This window comes from Varanus komodoensis, unplaced genomic scaffold (genome assembly GCF_004798865.1).
Source record: "Varanus komodoensis strain SLA01 unplaced genomic scaffold, ASM479886v1 scaffold6_4, whole genome shotgun sequence".
Taxonomy (NCBI): domain Eukaryota; kingdom Metazoa; phylum Chordata; class Lepidosauria; order Squamata; family Varanidae; genus Varanus; species Varanus komodoensis.
This window is the reverse complement of record NW_025336347.1, coordinates 18,898,321-18,920,245: the sequence shown is the minus strand read 5'-3', so window position 1 is coordinate 18,920,245 and position 21,925 is coordinate 18,898,321. Positions and strand designations below refer to the sequence as shown.

The window sequence follows — 21,925 nt, the reverse complement described above, 5'->3', positions numbered from 1 at the left end:
CATACGCCTAGCTATGTTGCATAATTTTTAAAAAGTCAGGTTGCATACCTGTAACTTTCATTCTTTGAGTGGTTATCTGCATTCACTCAAATGGGTGCTGTGCCTGTGCAGTGTCACATTTGGGAACATTTCTTTAGCTAAGCCTAGAATTTTTGCAGGAGCCCTGCCCCTCTTCCCTGTTATATAAATAGGCGGGCTCCCGCCATTTACTCAGTCCAACTGGAGACTGTCACTTGCACTTTGTCTGGGTCCCTAACTGTCCTATCACTATGTAAATAGTAGGTACACGAGAGAAATATCCACCAGCACCAATGTGGGGCTGGCAGGTAGGTTGTGTGAATGCACAGATGAACACTTGAAGAAGTATGCAACTTGACTTTCTTCATTGTGGTTTCTGTGCATCACACATATGGGTGACTAGCAAGCATACCATTAAAGGAGGTGGAAGGTTTTGTTACAGAAGTATAGATGACAACCCAACCCAACCAAGGGAGCAGTTCTGTCTGGTTCTAACATTAGAGCCAGACAGTAGTGGATGAACATGGATGGTGTTGACCATGTAGCTGCTCTGCGCAGCGCATTGAACAGCAGTCCTGTGTGGAGGCCTGTTGATGTTGATATTGCCCTGGTGAAATGAGTTCTAGGGTTGTCAGGCAAGTCCAAGTTCACTAGCTGGTACGCTAATTTAATGGCCTCTATGATCCAGTGTCCAAGGCACTGGGGACCAGCTGGGTCACTTTTGGAGTGGTCCACATATGATGAACAGGCATTTTGTCTTGTGAACCGACTAGGTTTGGGATCGATAGAAGGCTAGTGTGCAATGAACATCAAGTGTATGCAGGGCCCTTTCAATGTCTGTAGATGGTAATGGGTAAAATACCAGAAGCACTATTTCTTGATTTGCGTGGAATGAGGAAAAAACTTTAGGGAGAAAGGACAGGTGGAGAGACATTGATAACAGGTTGGATCAGGTAGGACTGAATGGACAAGGTATCTGAGGTATTAGTTCAACACTCGTTTAATGGTGAGTGTGCACCAATCTAATGGGGGAGGTCAGCACAGTGGGAGACTGAATTGGTGTGTCATAATTTCCCCTTTGGAGAAGGATTTTGGTACCACCTGTTCAGGTTGGACCCTGCTGCAGTCCGATCGAGCTGGAGTAGTTGGGGGACAGGATGGAGAGGCTAAGGGTGGTAGTGTGGCCAAGGTGGATGAGGTGATCAGAGCAGTTGGATGGATTGGTGAGTTGTGACACTTGGAATGCATAGGACGGTAGTGTTCTGCCCTCTTTATATGTTTAAACTCGTGAGCCTTCTTAGCCCCTTTATAGCCGAAGGTGTAAAAGATTTTTTTCCCTTGTGCTTCTTAGACATATCTGAGGCAGCCAATCATTTTGAAGCAGATGAAGTTAGCTTTGGCTTGCCTGGAGCACTGGCCAATGGGTACTTTTTTCTGTCCCCTTTTGAAGTTGAGGGGCCTTCACCTTAGTCACAGGTAACATCCTTCATGGTGATGAGAACATGCTCCTACATCTCCATTTTAAAGCAACCAGCCTATTTTTGGGGAGCCTGCTTAGTGAAGGCCTGGCAGTGTGAACACTTGTCCACATGATGTTCCTCCTTCAAGCAGAAGAGGCATAAGGAGTGGCCATCAGTTGATGGCATTTTAAATCCGCAGTGCACACACTTATGAAACACTGGTTTTACTGTCATCAGGAGAAAAAAAGAAGTCAGGTTATAAGAATATCGAGGGGAGACATAACAGAAGGGTGGTTTTTTTTTAACGTGAGAAATAGAAGGTGGGGAATGGGGGGTTAAAAATGGAGACAAGTGACTGAGGAAAGGAAAACGGCATGAGAAGATCAACAAGAAGCAGTAAGAACAAGAAATATGAAGTAAAGCTGTGAGGAAAAAATGAGGTAATCACAAGAGCTAGAGAATCTGAGGAACTGTAAATGATGGCTGAAAGTGAACTGGGCTGAGTAAATGGTGGAAGCCTGCATATTTATTTAATGGGAAGGGGGGCAGGGCTCCCACCCAAAGTTCTAGGCTTAGTTAGAGGAATCTTCCCAAATGTGGCACTGCACAGGTGCAGCACCCATATGTGTGATGCACAGAGACCACGACGAAGAACTGAAATCCCCCTGATCAACAGTTTAAAAGGGAAGTTGGACTGAAGAGGGATGAACTATTGTCTGTTCAACCGCACACTACAGCCTTGTGTTTATTTTATCAAAAACTCTAACTTTCTTAACAATATTTTTAATCTCTTTACATTGTTTATTGTATGCCATAATGCCAAAAGTTCTACATGCTTTACAAACAAACAAGACAGAGGTATGGGTTCAAAACGAGCTTATAGTCTTCTATTGAGAGTAGGCATGATGTGTTATGGTGGCTGAATAAACTTGGGCTCAAATCCATGCTCAACCATGAAATTCACCGTGCACGCTTGGGTAAGTCACTATTTCTTACCCTATCTTGTTTCATAGGGTTGTTGTGAGGCAAAAATGTCACATTTAACTCTTGAAAGGAGAAAATCAAATAATAAGTCCTACTTTTAATTTTTAATGCTTCACCAAAGGTTGTATAACTCCAGCAAAGAGGCTTTACTCATCCAACTCACATCCTGAGAATTTTGCTGTGAGCTTTTGCCTTGTCTTTGCTGAATACTAAATTCAAGTGGGGCTGATGCTGACTGTGAGTTCTCTGGACAAAACTGGGAACCAAAAAGAAATTGAGAGTCACTCAGACTATTGCAATCACTAGGAACACTGGTCCAGCTGGATGGTTTATTAGGCCTGAAACAGGAAAGCAGAAATGGGAGACATCTTAAGCAAATGCAATTAATAAAATCATAATTACAAATACACACACACACACACACACATATGAGACAAACCAAAAGTCTTACCTTTTCATGATTCTTGAAATTGCTCAAACCCCATAATATAGTGGTCCCCAAACTTTTTTGGGCTGTTCTTCCCTTTCCTCTTGAGTGACAACCATAGTGTCCTCAAGCCTCTTTTTTGTATTAGGTCTATACAAATACCGCAAGTGTGAAACAACCAATCACTGTCCATCTGGATCTTTCCATTGTCCCCAAGGGGCAGTTTCCAACTTTGGAAATCACTGCCACAATAGAACAGTATTAAATGCTTAGCAATTTTGAGGTTCACTAAAGATCTGATTGTTTAAAGATATAGGATTTACTTCTAAATAACATAAAAAAATAAAACCTATTACATTATTCTCAGGAGACACACACACATATGACCATATAAAACCAGCAACATGCTTGATTGTTCTTTTCCAACAAATGGAAGCTGTCGGTTGAAAATGATATGAGGAAAATGAGCATCTGTATTTAGAGAAGTTGCAACTAGTTGTCACTCATCTTCCGTTACTATTCCATAAGTAAAAATAACAGCAGAATTGGGGAATGGTCACTGAATCCAGCATCCTGATAATCTTAATTTCATTTTTTTTAAATAAAGCTACTATATTTGTAAAAAAAGGGGGGTCATAATTTATAATATATTAGACGAAGCAGGATATTTCAACAAGATTTACAGTGGCCAGGGGATTTCCTTTGAGTAGCAGAGGCAGAATAAATTATAAAAATATAATTTGATTTGCATACAGTGTCAGGAGTAAATCCCAGTAGTGACGATACGGAGGCAAAGTACCAAGCGGTACAGTTTAATTCGTTCTTGCAAGAGTGGGCACCCACCACACAGGTAGTGCGCTGTTTACACATGAAACATTGCTTTTTATTCCCTTTTCCCGGCTCACAGACCCTTCCTCTTTTCCCCCATTGGCTGGGCTACTCAGAAGGTACAATCTTCTCCATCCGCCTACATCATACGACCCCTTGATATGCTCCCCCTCCCGCACATACATCCCATGTTCATGCTAATGAGCCCATTACCTATGAGAGGTACGTCAGTTACTATTCATGCGTCTATTAAGCGTGCGCAGTTCCTTCTAAAAGTGCAACAGGACAGCTTGGCCTTGGAGCCTCTCACTTGATGCCACCTTGTTTCCTAAATCTTGTGGGAGGATGAGAGAGGAAGCACAGGCCTTCCTCCAGGCTTATTACGGCCAGCTGTAAAAGGCAATCAATTTCCTACTCTCTTCCACTGAAGGTGACAGTTTTACCACTGTCTCCCACTCTTACCTTCTCTGGCAATTTTCAGGACTTTGATGTAAGAAACACTATTACTCTTAGTACAACTATTTACATGATTCTATTCTCAGGCCTTTGGCCTTAAGAGACTTCAGTGATCCTGTCCTAGCCCTGCATTTCACCCTTTCTTTGGTTTTCACCTTAACACTTAGAACAGTAACATTTCATTTCTCACAACAGGTTACAGAATCTGAGCTTTCTTGTTGAGAGATTTTTTTAAACCCCACTCATCCCTGCATATAGCCCACAGCCTCATCACATTATTATTATTCACATTTTACAATTTCAGTTTGAGCTAATACCAGCAGTACTATTTATCTTCACAGGGGCAGGAATGAACTAAACTATATAGTTATGTCTTGACCCAATTAACTAGCAGAGCCTAGGCTGATGTAGAACTGTTTTCTCTGCATCTTTTTCAAATTCTTCAGAAATTCTTTAAGGAAAATGGCAGAATGCCTGGGTTCTTAAAGCCATGAAAGCTTGTGTTTGACAATGTCACACATGTCATGCTTCAGGTTTCGGAAGTATGTTATTTCCCTTATATCTGAATCCTTAACTATCCCCTGGATTAGGGAACATTCTGAATTTTGATCTCTGTTATGTGCCAGCTCATTTTTTTTTTTTCTGATAATGCTTTTCTGTTGTAAGCTAAATACTGACATGCTTATTTGATGTCATCAGTCCTAATCCAAAAAATAGTACTTTTTCTTTTTATTTTTGCTATTTATAAGATGCCAGCCCTCTTGGAACAGAAGTACTGACACTGCAGAAAGCATAAGACTGTAGAAATGCAATAAATATGCAAATGTTGTTTGAAATATAATAATATCCAAGCTTGAAATCAGCTGTGTGCCAGATGCAAACAAACTGCTATGCTTTGCAGATATATCTGAAAAGGGATTAGATATCATCTATAGCTATGCACTTTCATCTGCCCTACATTAATAACTAGTGAATGTATCTGGCTTCACACAAATTGGAAGAGACCTTAGCTTTATACAAAAAAACAAAACAAAACCAACCACCTTCAAATAAAATTATATAGCTGCATTGGCCATACTGTGCCCACTCCATAGGAATGAAGCCTAAACTGCTGGCACCTGTAGGCAAAATCACATCCTGAACTGTCTGCCCATTCCATTTCCCTGATGGGGAAGTCTCCCATTGAATGCTTCAAACCATATTAATTGCTAAGAAATGCACTGGTTAGGAAGTCTACTACCTAATGAATGAGGATGATACTCAGCCTTCAAACACATGGCCACATTTAAATTAATTTACATTAATAAGTTTTCAAAACAAAGTAAGACCAAGTGTCCTCTTAGATGTTCGCCCTGTCACTTGCTTCCCAGATTTCTTTGTTCTTTAATTCTTGCCAACTGTTAGTCAAAGGGGCAGAGCAATTCTTAATTTGAATTCATTTCACATATACAAATGAATAATTCCTCTTCCACCCTCATCCATGTTGTCAGCACTGGAACTATAATAATAAAACTTTCATAAGAGACCACCTTAGTTTTGTAAGTTCAGTTTTCTAGGAGTACAAAGCTAAATTGGGAAAGTTCTTGCCCCAAGATACAGTAACTGTCATTAATCTACATGGCTTTAAAAGGAGATTAGACAAATTCAAGGAGTGTAAGGTAACCACTGGTTATAGTTTCTATCAGCAAGTTCACAAGGAATGTTCCTCTGAACACCAGTTGCTAAGAAATAAAAATAGGATTCAAAGATTCATAGAGGGTTACTGTTCTCATGTCCTGCTTGGTGAGATTCTGAGAAAAAACATGGTTGTCCCCAGTGAAAAATAATACTGAACTAGATAGGTGTTTGGTTGAACCAGCAGGTCTCTACTTCTGGATCTTCTAACTAACATGAACAGTAGTTTTAGATAGGCCTCTGTAGGGCCTGATAATGCCCAGCACAGTAGCAGGAGTATGGAAATGTTGCAGTGAGGCAGAGAAGAGCATCTAATCCCTTGCTGTCTTGAAACCCTCCATTACTAGAGAAATAATACCATTTGCTGAGGAATGTGAGCAGGAAGAAGCTTTCATGACCTTTCACCATAATGTGGAAGTCTGTCACCAAGTGCCTATTCAGTTGCCTGTTCAAGTGCTAGCTTCCGATGGTCAACAGTTCTCATTTTTAAAGTTTATTTATTTTTAAAGTAGAACTGGACAGGGCAGCCTTCAAGCGGAGGATATCTTCAGATAAAGGACAATCCTCTAGAAATCCTTCCAATAAAAGACAGTCTATAAACGTTATACAGGGCAGAGTCTTATGGCACAGCAAGCAACATTGTGCTGTTTCCACCTTGTGCAGATTCCTGGCTAGATCTACTGGTCAGATGGTTACATTGTTCCCATGGCAACATGGTTTCTGTGCTCCTCTCTCTTTTCTCCCATTCCCACCATGCATCCCAGCAGCCCCCATGAGTTAAATACCCTTCTGCTCTGTATGGTCCCTATGGACCAAAGTTGGCTTTTTCTCACTAAGGTTTTGAGGCAGGTTTTCCCTCTTACCCCTCCTGAGTGCAAGTACATCTCTGTAACATTTCCTAGCCATTTCAGTCCCCAGAATGTTTTTTAAAAACATTATTTAAATGAAATAGAATGACAGAAAATGTGAGAACTAGACAGGGTTTGTGATCATCTGTAGGGGAAAACATGGTAAGTTATCACCAATTATGACACTTGCTATTTATGATAGCCAGCCTAAAATTGAACTAGATGCTTCTTTAGTCTGATCCATCAAGGATATTCTTATGTTCTAACGTTATTTAAGTTTTACAACATGCCTACAAACTATGTGTTATCCTGAGAACAGAGCACCACAGATCCATAGATCATTTTTAAAGGAACATGGCAGGTTCAGCCATTCTCTTTCATTGAGATTTTGATCCAGGGACAATAGAAAAGCTAAGACAGGCTTTAACTTTGAAGTCTAGGTATGGAGGAAGGTGAAGAAAGTAAGCTGCCTCAGTGGGGGACTTTCCCATTCCCAGCTCCACCCTAGCGCTATTTGCAGCTTGGACACTAGCATCAGACCTCATCTAGAATCCTGCATCCAGTTCTGGGCACCAAAATTTTAAAAGGATGCAGAACTGGAAAGGGCTCAGGGGAGAACTGGGGAAGAGAAGACTGAGGGAAGACATGATACCCCTCTATAAGTACCTCAAAGGCTATCACTAAGAGGAACATCAAGATCTTTTCTTGTTTGTACCAGAGTGTATACAGAATAATCAACTCAAGTTGCGACAATCCAGATTGAGGCTAGATACCAGGAAAGGTTTCCTAACTGTCAGAGAGGTCATGGGCTCACCCACACTAAGGCCATTCAAAAAGAAACTGGACCATCATTTCAGTGGGCAGGTGTAAACTGGTGTCCTGCAACAGCCTCTTCCAACTCTGCTATTCTATGATTCAGTGATTCTATGATCTCTGCTAGAAGTTTCAATTTTTCCATCATCTATCACAGGCAATGACTTTTACTCAGTCCTGAAATGGAATATATACAATGAATGACTGCAGTTTATTGAAACAATCCAGAAGTGCCAAGCCACCTGCTACAGCCTACTAAAAAAGTGGTCATCAGCACACCAACATACCAAAAACAAGTGAGCTGGCATGAAGTCAATACAGTATGCACCCATTATCTAGGCCTTTTATTAGTACACTAAAGACCCTCAGTGTTAGCAGATTTTCCTTAAAAAACCTGCATGGCTGGAATAGAAAAGCGCACTTGACATTCTTAGTGAATCTAATCTTGATCTACCTTCTACAATCTGGCATCATTCAGATGTGTTCAACTACCAGTTGCAGAGAGCTATAGGTGATGGGCCTTATAATCCAATACACATGGAGTACAACAAGTTAGGGAATTCTGTCCTAAATTATATCTTCAGAAATGATGAGCTCCCTCACTGTGACATCATCTTCTTTGTTGGCCTCCTGTGAGTTTTCCTATCTTACTGTACTATTCATCAACTGGGAGACAACATTACTGACACAACAGATGCAGATATAAATCTAGTAAGTTTAACTCCTGAGTCTTGTACAAACAAAAGAAAACAAAACAAAACAAAAAAAATGAAAAACTCCCAGATGATAACACAATTAAACAGCATGTCTTTATTGAAAGGATAAATCATGCCAGAAAAAAATTAATCATACTATTATCCATGTTAACCTTGTTCTCACCTTCTACTATACGAACTTCTATTACTTCACTTGCCTGGGGTAAGTATATTTTCTTAATCAGCACTGTTATTAACTTCTTGTCTTAATGTTTTTCCTCATCCACCATCACAGCAAGTCATAGTGGCAAAGGATTTAGTGGCTGCATTGAAGATTTGCATGATAGTTTCAACAATTTAGATGGCATATGCTCAATGAGCAAAAATCTTCATTTAGCTGCATTAGAGTTTGTTTGTTTGTTTGTTTGTTTTAACAAGTTTTTATATTCCATCTTCAAAGCCAAACTAGCTCTCATAAAGTTTTACAACATTTTAAATAATACAATATAATGGCAAAATAGTAAAGCAATGATAATACATTTCAATATATTTCCACAGTTCAGCACCTGAATCAACCAACAAGAACAAGAAATAAATAAAAAAAAAACATAAACACAGGCAACTAAGTAAGAAAATAAACAGCAACCCAGCAAAGTATATAACAACAAGAATAATAATTTAAAAATGCATCACTTAACAATCAATAGCTAACTATTAAACAATTAACAATTACTATTTGTAAAACTACTTTGGTTCTCCTTCTAACACTTTCCCTCCTATTTATAAATTACAGTGGTACCTCGGCTCATGAACACCTAAGTTTACGACCAAACAGGTAGTGAACAGAAATTTCATAAAAATTTTGCTGCAGGTAATGAACTCTGCATCGGGTGACGATCACAAGCATGCCCACCTTCCCTGCATGGGTGCAATCGCGGTCGTGCTGTGGTGGTGGTGGTGGGGATAGCCGCATTCATGCTGGTGGGGGAGATGGCCGCGATTGCCACTGTGTTCCCTGCCTGAGCATGCCCGCGCCTGCCTCCCTCCCAGTGTACCCGCCTCCCCACAACACACCTGCACCCACCTCCCTCCACACACCCGCACCTGCCTCCACCCTTGCGCGCCTGCGATCGCACCCATCTTCCCCTACTCCCTCACACAATTGCTGGGGGGCGGGGGGAGATGGCTGCGATCTTTGTTGTTCTTTGTCATTTTGCTTCAAATTTTTGTGAGTGAAAAAAATAGTTGCAGAACAGATTAACTTTATTTACATTGACCCTTATGGGAAAATTTGACTTGGCTCACAACTAATTTGGGTCATGACTAGAGTCCTGGAATGGATTAAGTTCGTGAGCGAAGGTACCACTGTATTGTGTCCATGCTTTCTATGGATGTTGAAAACAGGAAAAAACATTATTTTGTTACGGCCTGAATACAGAAGCTACCCTTCTCTAACTTCTAATAAAAAACTCATACTCCAGTGTGTAAGTGCAGTAAAGTATGCTACACAGTTGCATAATAAGTAAATAATATTCTGAGTATCGTGATTCATTTCAGCTGTGTCTTCCTCAATACTAGAGAGGGCTTTTCATGTAATAAGCTATAAAGTGTAACCAGCACAAGGGAAATCAGAGATAAAATGCTTAAAAAGCCTCCAATAATTTGATCTGGCAGTCAAACTGTATCTTATGTGCATTCCAATATTCCCCTTCTGGTAAAATTGAAATATACTATCAGATCTGTGTTCTTGTAACCTGATATAAGGTCAGACATTTTTGGGAAGATTTGCATATAATTGCAAATTATATGCCACTTTGAATTCAGGGAATGTATTTACACATCACTATAACTGCTAGTCCTATCAACCCAATAAATGCAGTCATGCTTCTAGTAGTGGCTCCTTTTTCACACAAGGTCTTGGGCTATGACCTCCATTATCATGTTTGTAAATGCAAACATGCATCCTTTGTTTGTAAATTCTCAAATAGGCTAATGAACATTTTAAAAATCTAAATTCAATGGGTCAGCATCTACTTCTTACACTAAAAGCAAGGACAGTACGCCATCCTGATAACTGAAAGCTAATTTGCACATTATGAAATGGCTCTGACATGCACAAATAGTTGCTCTGAGCAGTGGGCTCCTAGAGAACTATGTTCATAAAAGGCACAGCAAGAGCATCCCTGAGCCTCATTCCCAACATGCCACAGATATGCGCTATCCCTCCACTATCCCTCCACATTATCCCTCTATGGCAAACACCTACATGGAACCTCCAAATATAATAGCAGCAAACTTTAAATACCAGGGGCAGGAGACAAGAGATAGGGGCTGCATCCATGCCCTGCTTGTAACCTTCCTAAGATATCTAGCTGGTTTTTGTAAGAAACAGGATGCTGGATTAGACAGACCTGTTCTGACATTCTTATTTTTTTCTGCCATTTCATTGCTCACATGGGTGAACCACTCAAGTGAGCAGTTACTTGCTCATATTTGAGCCAATCTGTATGTGTGTATTTTCTCAAAGTCTCTTTTGAGAAACCACAGTCAAACCATGGTTTGGATAACAGAATGTACTGCAGATGCATTGCCCTTTGCATGTGTTAATTCCCTTAACTATCATCATGATAATCACTTGTGAGTTGCAAATTGAACAAACTATATAGTTGGCCTCCAAATCAGAATCAGACATCAAGATCTGAATTATATTACACTGATGATGATAAGTTATAATACAGCAATGATACATAAATAGCATCAATTAGAAACTTACCCCATTTTTGTGGGAGTGCTAAACATATCTTTGATGCTTGATAAATTCATATTCATTTCTCAGGCTTGTCTGTTAAAAGATAAAGAGAAATGTTTGTAGTGTGATATATTTTCTCATGTGTTTGTTAATATGGACATTAATTTCAACAGACATTTCTCCCAACTGCCATAAAAAATGGGCTGTAGCTGCCTTCTGAGGGTTGAAGGGTAATCACAGTGGTTTCAAAGTGGACAAAATTCCAAAACTATGTTTTGTACCCGGTGCAAATTTATGCAGTACTGAGGGATGGGTGTTTGGACTGCTATTGCAGAGAAATGGAATATATAACCCTCAAATGTTGCTCTGACCTGGATCTGTTAAAACAAGCCTTGGCAGGCTTCCAGATGCAGTTTTTATCATTTATTTTAAAATGTTATTTACTGGATTTCTATCTTGTCCCCTTAGCCAGAATGGTTCTCAGGGTGGGTTACAATCATTTTCTTTCCTTCTTTCCTTCTTTCCTTCTTTCTTTCTTTCTTTCTTTCTTTCTTTCTTTCTTTCTTTCTTTCTTTCTTTTTCGATTTATATCCTGCCTTTTTCCTGCAAAGGGCTCAAGGCAGCTTACATCTCCTCCTCTATCTTATCCCCACAGCAACAACCCTGTGAGGTAGAGGTTGGGCTGAGAGTCTGTGACTGGCCCAAAGTCACCCAGTTGGCTCCATGGCTGAGCGGGGACTAGAACCCAGATCGCCTGAGTCCCATGCTCTTGACCACTACGCCACACTGGCTCTCAGTCATGCCATTGTTCTTCCTCATTCATGGTATTATACAGAGGTCCAGATACTGACATCCTCCACTTGCAGTCCTCTCACCAATCTTTTCTTTACCATAGAAAACCACATGAATACATGCACATTTCTCATTTGTAGCTGTAGCAGCCCTCCATCCAGAAGCACCTTCACTGTGTCAGTGCTGTCTGGATCTCTCATAAAGTCCATGGACTGTGGTGCTATAAAACATCTATTTGGAACCATCCAGTGGCTTGTCTGAAGATACCAAGTTGCTCCCAACCAAAATTAACTTTCTGCCATACAGCAGAAGTTGAGGAGTAGGCTATTAATACATCTCCAATTGCCCAATTTCATAGGCCATGTCAAATGCATAATGTACAGCTGATCCTACTTTTTAATGTCTGTGTAAGTATGCAGGTCCATGGGAAAACCATGCATGGGTAAAGAAAAATAAAACTTCCTACCAAGGTGATTTCTCCCCCATCCTAAATTCATCTCCTCCCCAACACAGAAACTAAGAAAGAAAAAAGTCCATTAGCATCAGATCATGGTCCCAAATGTTAAGCATTTTTTTAAAGTTAGGCTCAGGTACATGCTACATATTTATGAGCATATGTAATGTAATACATTATTATTATTATTATTATTATTATTATTATTATTATTATTATTACATTTCTATGCCGCCCCTTGCCGAAGCCTCGGGGCGGCTTACAACTTATAATTACATTATATGTAATGTAATGTATTACATTCTCGTAATACAGAATGTAGTTTAGCTCTTTGTCTTTTGCTCATCCTTCCCAGTTTGACTGTCCCAGAAGGCTTAAAGAACAAACCAGCCAAAAGCTACTCAATAATTTTGTTTCTTTTAAACAAGACAGACAATCCTCTACAAAGTTAGTTTTGATGCAGAGTAAGTTTTGATGCACAGTCCTATTCTTACCTTTTCATTGAATGGAGGTGATATGTAGTTCACCATTGCAAGCACAGAAGTGGTACACAGCCTTTACGGAGCTAAAAGATAAAATTAAAAAGCAAATGGTTAGTAAAATGGCTCTGTATGATACAATGCAACCTTCTCCAACTTGGTGCTCTCGCTGTTGCACTATAACTCTCATCATTCTGAGCACAGTATGTGTAAAGGATGTGAGTTGCAGTCTGCCACATCTTTAGCATACCTGGATGAGGAAGGCTTGAACATGGAGATACACTGGTATCTTTCACTCCTTTGGTAATGTTATTAAAGGGCTATGTGAACTTTTCCTATTGGAAAATAGGGCTTCCTCATATGATTTTTATGACAGAAAGGCATATGTTGCAGTAAGGCAGGAGTACAGAGGGTTATACACACACACTATCCAATAACAGCCTTTAAGACTCTCTTCTGGGACCCAATATCTTCTCCTTCCATATGAGCCCTTTAAGGCTCTGCTCCGGGAACCCTCCCTGAAAGAAGTAAAGATGGTCTCTAACCAGGGGAGGGCCTTTTCTGTGGTGGCACACAGACTATGGAATGCATTCCCTAGAGAGATGCATCTGCTGCTGACTTTATACTCTTATCGGCGCCAGGTGAAAACCCTTTTATTTGCCCACCATTTTAAGAATTAGGAATTTTAATCTGGTTTTAACTATCTACAGTCACATTTTGTTTTTGATCTTGATTCGGTTTTGATTTTGTTTTCACTGGTGATATGTTATTGTGTTTTATGTATATTCTTAATTATTGTTAATTGTTGCTTTTGATTATGGATTGTTTGTTTTGATTTCTGTAAGCTGTTCTGAGGCGCTTTGCATATAAGGCGAGGTATAAATATTTTAAATAAATATTTTTCTTACAAAGTTTATCCCAGGTAACATTTAGCAAACTAACATGTCTCTCCCTAGCCCTCTTTACATGGCTGGTGTGTGTGTGTTTGTTTGTTTGTTAGATGGGCTTTCTGCCCTGGGACCTTGTGCTAAAGAATCTATCTTCCCACAGTGTGAACAGTTACAGTTAAGTAGTCTGTCTTTCAGATTGAGGGAAATGTTCTCCTTTCCAGTTGCCACCTTTTGTTTGTTTAGCAGGACTCATAAAACTTGATACATACTACAAAATGTGTAAGTAGAGCTTCTCCATCCCAACATATGTGAAATGCCTCACACGTTAAATTTCTGCTTGAGAGACTGTTAAAAGCATAGGGCCCCCTGACAACCAACCTTGTGACACTCCTGAAAAAAGACAGCTCTTTCAGAGAAGTACACATTTTGGTGTGTTATAGCAAAAGGATGGTCTGTGTTGCCCAAGGTATGGTCTGAAGCCCTATAAGGCATTTACCATGTTGAAGCTAAGCAGATATGGGGCTGGTTTGAGTCTAGGAACCACATGTAACCACCTTGAGTTTCACAACAGGAGAAAGGTGGGATATAAATATAATAAATAAAATAACAAAGCGTTTTGTGGTACAGATTTACTGTGACCTAAGCTGTAGTCTTTTTCTCTGTACAAGAGTATGTGTGAGTACTTTCCCATTAAAGGATAAGGACATTATTATATTGCATTATACCACACCTTTTTGTTTCTTGTGGGGCACCCAAGGCAGTCTGCATAGTCCTCAACTCCATTTTCTCCTCACAACAGCCCTGTGAAGTAGGCTAGGCTGAGAGTGTGACTAGCCCAAAGTCACTCAGTGAACTCCATGATGCATGGAGAATAGACATTACATGTTAAGTTTACAGGCAGAGGTGTTAACAGTGTACCTGACTGGGTCTGAAGTCCCAAAACTATGGGAATTCATCAGCTTCACAACCATACTGGACACTTGCTGAAAGTGTTGATCAAATGGTCTGTGTCCTGGTGTGTGTATGCCCAAAATACACAATAGGGGAAGGATTTCGTTTAAAATATTTATTCTTGAGAATAACTGGCTGCCAATGAATTGTTCCAGATGGCCCACCTGAGCAGTCCTCAGATGGCCCATTGATGGTTACACATAACACAGTCAACACTGTGTTAGGTGTCAATAGGTTACAGCGCAAAAGGTTGGCATGATCTTTCCCATTTGCATACCAAAGTAGAAGCTCTGAAGAAGTGGGGAGAATGGGGTGCTATTGTATAGAAGAGGAGGTGGGTTGGTGTGAATTGCCGTTTGTTTGCACTGCTGTTTTCTGTCCAGTGCCAAGTGGCTTTCTCTGGAATGGTGTCTGGTCAGTGTCAGCAACATTTCAAGGATGCACACATGCTGATTTCGAGAAAATAGGGTTTTTCTCTGGCCTAGTTAGTGTCAATGATTGCCTGATTATACCTGTATAAGTTATACCTATTGATTTGTACATTTCCCCCAAAATTGTAAGCCGCCCCGAGGCTTCAGCGAATGGGGCAGCATAAAAATGTTTTAATAAATAAATAAATAAACTATGGGAATCCATCTGCTCCACCACCATACTGGGAACTTGCTGAAAGAACAGGACACGGTCCAGATGACCTCTGTTGCTTCAGCCCCTCCACCCACAACAGTTGCCATTTTGTTCATAGATGCTTTTCCTCCTATTTCCTCCACCTTGGATTCTTTCCATCTGAGGGATTTTTTCCCCTGAGATCAAATGCCCTCCTCTCCCCTGTCCATTCCTTTTTACAGAAAGGAGTGGCCTTAGGAGACAGGTTCCTTTAAAGACACATACGCACCAAGACTTTAAAGCGAACGCAATCAACATATGCATAAAGTCTGCTTTCGCCCTGTGAGGCTGAGCCCCAAAGTTTTTCGGGGCCTCGCACCGCCCCTGGCTAGGCGCGTGACACGAGGGCGCGCCCTTCTTCGCGGGGCTGCGCGGAAACGCCGAGCTGCCCTCGCGCCCAGCCGGCGGGGCGGAGCTTCCTCGCGTGGCCTCGCGGGCGGACGGGAGGGCGGCGACGCACGGACTGCTGCGCCTCATGCGCCTTCCCAACGAGCCCTCCGAGCTCGCCCCGCGCGTGCTTTCAGTTGGCCTCGCGCGATGGGCGGCGCGAGCCCCCGCAGGCTTTGACGGGGACCCGCGCCAGCCCTTCAAGCGCCCCCTGCCCCCCCCCTCCGCGAGGCAAAGTACCTCAGGAAAAATGAAAGGCAGTAGTCGGCTGGCAGAGCAAAGTAATCATTCATCTTACAGAAAAATTCCAGCTTTCACGTCCACCCTCGTGATCTCTTCGCATACCTCCAGGGTCGCTTTAATCTATCACACACAATTTCCTCATCCTATTTCCTTCCCCTATCTCAGCAAGTCCATTTAATAATCAACTATTTTCCTCATGCTTTCCCCTACTAATTGTTTTGACTTCATAAAATATCCCACAAGGTAATTTATACAGTATACATAATACCTAGGGAGGGAAGAAATGGGGTACATACAGAGAATTTCTGCTTTTGAAGCCTCTCTCATTTTTATTCACTGCTCAGAAATCCCCTTAGGTATAGAGCAGTACATAATCCTGTAAATAATACCTCACAAACGACTTATGAAGTATTAGCCATCACATTCTTTGATTTTATTTATATCCTTATTCTGTTTTTAAAATGAAGGGCTTGGATTGTTTAAGGAAAACACTGAAAAGCTGCTCAAACAGGAGTAGCAACAACAAAATATCCTCAGAGGAAATTCACTCAAGAGCTCTTCATCTACGCATAGCACTCTGCCCAAGAGATCCTAGAATGCTTTTTTGCTCCCCGAAGAGATCTGGAAATCCCGTTTCTCTAAGTACATCTCACACTTTTCAACACTCAAGTCCCAACAAGTTTCTCTTCACAAAAGAGGCAAAAACCAAAACTATCAATTGTTCATTGATATAGATCAATGTATATAAATGTAGCAAACATTATGCCAAACAGTTTTAATACTGAACAACTGTCCAAAAAAAGTAATGTAGCAAAACAGAACAAAAAGTCAAGGTGGTCTGAGATAAAAAGACACAGCCTCTAATAGGATGTTTCCAGATTGGCTTTAATAATAATTTTGTGCTGCAAAATTCCTTACTTTTTGACTATTCTCATTTAGGTTGTTTTAGAAATGCTTTCAGAAAGAAATTCCAAGAAGATTTTGGAGAAAGTCTCATGGCATTGCTTAAGGGGTTTTGTGTTTACCTTATGAGGTGGTTGAAGAGTTTGTGTGTGGGTCCTGTTTTTCATTGTCCAGTCATACTTCTGGCACCTGCAGTCTCCCTGGATTTCAGTGAAAGCCCAGAAGTACTTCAGTGAAGGCCCAGAAGAAGATGTCATGAGGTAATTTTTCCCACAAGGCTTTTTCAGATCAGGAAATCCAGGCAGTCTGGGAGGCTGCAGTGCAGTGGAGAAATACATAACAGATAAAACACATGCACTTCACTGTTGCATTATTTCTCAGTGACTCAATACGTTCAAAAACACAACCAGTAGAAATTAAACTCTGAAAATGAGGCAGAGATAAAGAAGCCTCTTTCATGGAAGAAGAAAGCGTTCAGGAAATTGGAGGTCAGAGTTTGGTACAGCACTATTTCCACTGCTCCCTGGAATAGACACATTACTGTCTTCACACCTGCACTGTGGAAAATGTTGATTGGAGCTATGCTGCTAACATAGTTGCAGTTGCAACTTGCAGTGGCAGTGCAAAAAAAAAAAAAAAAAAAATCAAGCAAAGAACAAAAAAGAAATTTTGTTACAATGTCTGTGTGTGAACAGCTGCTAGAGAATTTTTCTTCCTTCTAGAGGAATTTGGTGAAATTCTTACTTAATTTCTCTGCCCACAAATAGAGTGGAGAATGCTGAGAAGTCATTTATACAGATTTCTATTTAATACTCATTTTTACTGCTTAGGGAATTCTGGGAACTGCCCCTCAGTTAGTTTTGGGGCTGGGGTCCCAGAATTCTCACCACAGCACCGATTTCCAGGATTCTTTAGGGGCTTCAATGACAAACTAGCATAATACCTATATAAATTTTAGTGTAGAAAGGCTATCCAAAGGATTTTGTGAGCATCACACAAGGGGATAATTGCCATTCCAGGACATTTTGAGAAGCAAAGATTGTTTATCTGTTTTGTATTGTGTTTGTTCTTCCTAACTTTTAGATATTTTTTGTTCGTGCAAAGTGATTGCGTTGTGCAATGCACACTATCATCAAAACATTCACATGTGCTGTCATAATTCTTAAAACATGGAGTAATGTAGGTAGTGAACACTCACAGGGATACAGCAGCTCCTCATTCAGGAGACAGGTGACTATTTCTTCTGAAAAGTGTTTTTATACTGAAAAAGTTTGAAGCAGAACCACAGAAAAGTTAGATACGTTGGTAAACAAATCATACTATATTCATTTTAACACCATGAGCAATTCACCAATCTGGCAAAATTTTAAGCTATTTGGAGAGCCAGGGGATAAGTCTAATCCCTAAGCAAGTGTAGCATGTATTCCATCCAATTTTTCCCCTTGTATAAACATAGTGGTTGCATGGTGTTGGGTTCTATCAGTGAGAAGAATTGGAAAGTAATGCTCTGTCACTCTGTAGGCATAAATATGGGATAGAATTATATATTAAGTTCCTAATGTTTACATTATATCATAGTCTATTAACTGTTCAATAGCATTATGTCTAAAAATGTACATATATAAAAACACTTTTTTGCTAATCCATGCTAACCGTCATCTGAGCCTTCAGCATGTCACAATCTTTTTGCTGGTGGAGGGTCTTGCCTTGATGTTGATGGCTACTGCCTGATCAGGGTGATGGTTGCTGAAGGCTGGGGTGGCTATGACAATTTCTTAAACTAAGACACCAATGAAGTTAGCTGCATTTATTGAGTTTTCCTTTCACAAAGGATATCTCTATAGCATGTGATGCTGTTTTATAGCATTTTGCCCACAATTCTTTCAGAATTGGCGTCAGTCCTCTCAAACCCTACCACTGCTTTATCAGCTGTATTGCTATATATATATTGATATATATCAGCTATATCAGTAATATTCCAAATCCTTTGTTGTAATTTCAACAATCTTCACAGCATCTTTTCCAATAGATTCCATCTCAAGAAATCACTTTCTTTGCTCATCCATAAGAAGCAGCTCCTCATTCATTTTATCACGAGACTGTAGAAATACAGTCATATTTTTAGAGCTCATTTCAAGTTCTAGTTCTCTTGCTATTTTCACCACATCTGCAGTTACTTCCTCTACTAAGCTGATATGTCTTCCTCACTAAACTTAATCGTTTCTAGCTTTTGATTTGAAGTGAGAGACATGTGACTCCTCCACTTATTTGAACACTTAGAGACCATTGTAGAGTTATTAATTAGCTTAATTTAATTATTGTTGTATCTCAAGGAATAGGGAGGCCCTAGAAGAGAGAGAGAGAATGGCCAGTTGGTGAAGCAGAACACACACACACATTTATTGATTAAGTACACCATCTTATATGGGTGCAGTTCATGGTGCCCCAAAACTATTACAATGGTAACATCAAAGAACACTGATCACAGATCACCATAACAAATATAATAGTAATGAAAAAGTTTGAATGTTACAAGAATTGCGACAAAGAGACTCGAAGTGAGCAAATGCTGTTAGAAAAATGGTGCTGATAGACTTGCTTGATGAAGGGTTGCCACAAACCTTCAATCTGTACAAAAATGCAATATCTGCAAAGTTCAATAAAGTGAAGCACAATAAAACAAGGTGTGCTTGTTTTCTTATATACACTAATTGTTCTGGAACTTGGGTTGAAGGGTGCTGTTCCACTTCTGGGATCCTGTAGATAGCTGGTTGGTCACTGTGTGAACAAATGCTGGACTAGATGACTCTTGGTTTGGTCCAGCATGGCTCTTCCTATGTTCATATAATTTATGTAGTTATTTACTTTAGCCTTGGGGTGTAAATATGTTCTGTATTTGTATTCTGTGAGAAGGACATGCAAGTATGCAAGTAAAAACCAATGTTTGTAATATATAATCACCACAGGAAGTTCTCTTACTGGGGAAATTACAGAGAAATAAAAAAATTTCCATCATAACAATTAGGTAAATAATCCATGAGCTACATATTCTCCAAGGGAAGATTTCTCAACCTTGGTTATGCAGATGCAATGACTTATTAACTATTCATTGTTTCAATATCCTGCTAAAGAGTGGAAAAGGCTTGAGGAAATCTCTCTCTCTCTCTCTCTCTCTCTCTCTCTCTCTCTCTCTCTCTCTCTGTATGTTTATATGTAGGTGTGTATATAGATAGATATATTTGCAATGTTTGATTCCCACTCCCTCCATATGAAATGCTGAACTTGTAGTTAAAACTGCTAGATATTGCAATATATTTCATGTGATGGCATGGACAGTGTACTGTAATACCAATTTGTGTGGACTGAGGGCATACTTTTTCTTTGTTCTTTGGAAAATTTCATATGTAACAATAAAAAGTGTTTTTGAGGCTTTCTTATGCTGATTATGCTATGTGTGAACATAAATGCTGTAAAGGTAGACTATAAAATGAAATAAAATTAAATGTCCAATTTTGAACTTACCTTACAGGGAGATTTATATTTCCGTTATAAATAGATGTAAGCAGAAAGTAAGTTAAGGTTCAGTTGCAAAAATGGTCAGTTTAACATTCTGAGGACTCCTCCAGATGACTGCTGACAGTTATGATGAAGATAAAAGGAAACTGGATCAAATGTACTTCTCAGAAGAGATACAGGGTGCCTTTAGATAAAACCTTTATTGTGCATTGTTCTGCATAATTCACAGAATTTCATAAGGGGTCCAGATGATGTTTTCACTTTGTAACCCTTCCATATTTTTCCACTGCTTTGTTCAACTTTTCTCTTACAAAAAAAAGTCTGTTAGGGAAGCAAAAGATGGAATAGTTGTACTTCTTTTGAACTGTGATACTAGAACCTCTCTATGTGGCAGCACCCACAAATTAATGCAATGGGTTGGTGCTACAATTGCTGTTTTTGCACCACAGTTACTATACTATTCATTCTTAATACTATCCTTAAAAACATTTTTTCTAGCATCAAGAAAACATTTTAATAATTACCTACCACAAATTTTAGGATGTTTATTTTGTTACACAAATGGTATAATCTGCAAAATCTCTTATTTCATCATACATTAAGAAGGTTTGTTACAAGTGCTACTAGAGGAAAAAATGATAATCTGTCAACCAGCAAGCACATTCCAGTAACAAATACAAATTAGGTACATGCCAGAAATGGCACATCTATTGAGAAAACATGGAACCCCAGAATTTATTTATTTATTGAATTTATAAACTGCATCAATAGTTCTATGTAGGACAGTCTGTCCAGTGAATAATTAAAACCAATGAAAACAAATAAAATACAAAAATAGTACAGTTTTGACAAGTACATAGATCATTAAAATTATTTTAAACAAGTATAGTAGATTAACTCTATCAGTTAAATACAGATAAAAAGTAAAATCAATCCAACACTATTCAGTTACTAAAATGTCTGAAAAATATAACCATCTTCACTTGGCACTGAAATGATTGCAATGAGGGTGCCTGGTTTACTACTCTGGAGAGCTTATTCCAGAGGTGGGGCACAACCACCAAAAAGGCCCCTCTTCTATTCATCATCCTTCTCAACTCCTTAGGTGATGGCTCTTTGAGAAGGACCTATAAACCAGATCTTAGCGGATGGATAGGTACATATGGAAGTAGGGGGTCCTTCAAGTATCCTGTTCCGAAGCTGTTAGGGCTTTATATAGCAAGACAAGCTCTTTAAATGAGACCTGGACCTCAACCAGCAGCCAGTGAAAATGATCTAAAATTGGCACAATCAGAGTGTGTGGACAAACTCTTGTTAGCACCCACACAGCCCTATTTTAAACCAGCTGAATTTTGCAGACCATCTTCAAGGCATCCCTAGGGAGAGTGCATTGCAATAGTCCAATTGAGAGGTTGTCAAGTTGTGGATAACTGAGGCAAGGCTCTGTCTATCCAGGTAGGGCCACAGTTAGTAAATCAACCTTAGTTGAGGGAAGGTGCTCCTGGCCACTGAGTCTACCTGAGGCTCAAATGATAATTTCTAGGAGCACCCCCCAAGCTACAGACCTTTACTACAGAGTGCGACCCCATTCAGGACAGGTTGAAGGCCCCTCAACTAGTCAGACAGTTCACCCACCAACAACAGCTCCATCTTATCTGGATTGAGACTCAATTTATTAAGACTAGTCAGCTGAGT

At 39.9% G+C, this 21,925-nt stretch overlaps 1 protein-coding gene and 1 long non-coding RNA gene across 2 annotated transcripts in view; both read right to left on the bottom strand.

Moving 5' to 3' along the window:
• Window positions 1–11,032, bottom strand: part of IHO1 (interactor of HORMAD1 1) — a 44,210-nt gene extending 33,178 nt beyond the window's left edge. The window contains exons 1-3 of the mRNA XM_044451711.1: window positions 10,977–11,032; window positions 2,579–2,800; window positions 670–787 (exon numbers count right to left, since the gene is read on the bottom strand). Coding sequence (XP_044307646.1) covers window positions 670–787; window positions 2,579–2,800; window positions 10,977–11,032 — 396 coding nt within the window. The remainder of the gene's footprint in view (window positions 1–669; window positions 788–2,578; window positions 2,801–10,976) is intronic.
• Window positions 11,033–16,790: 5,758 nt separating this feature from the next.
• LOC123034622 lies at window positions 16,791–20,428 on the bottom strand. Its single transcript, XR_006416810.1, has 3 exons — window positions 20,237–20,428; window positions 17,913–17,975; window positions 16,791–17,028 (listed from the first exon to the last, which is right to left on the bottom strand). It is a non-coding gene; the product is annotated as an uncharacterized LOC123034622 (long non-coding RNA).
• Window positions 20,429–21,925: the final 1,497 nt, after the last annotated feature.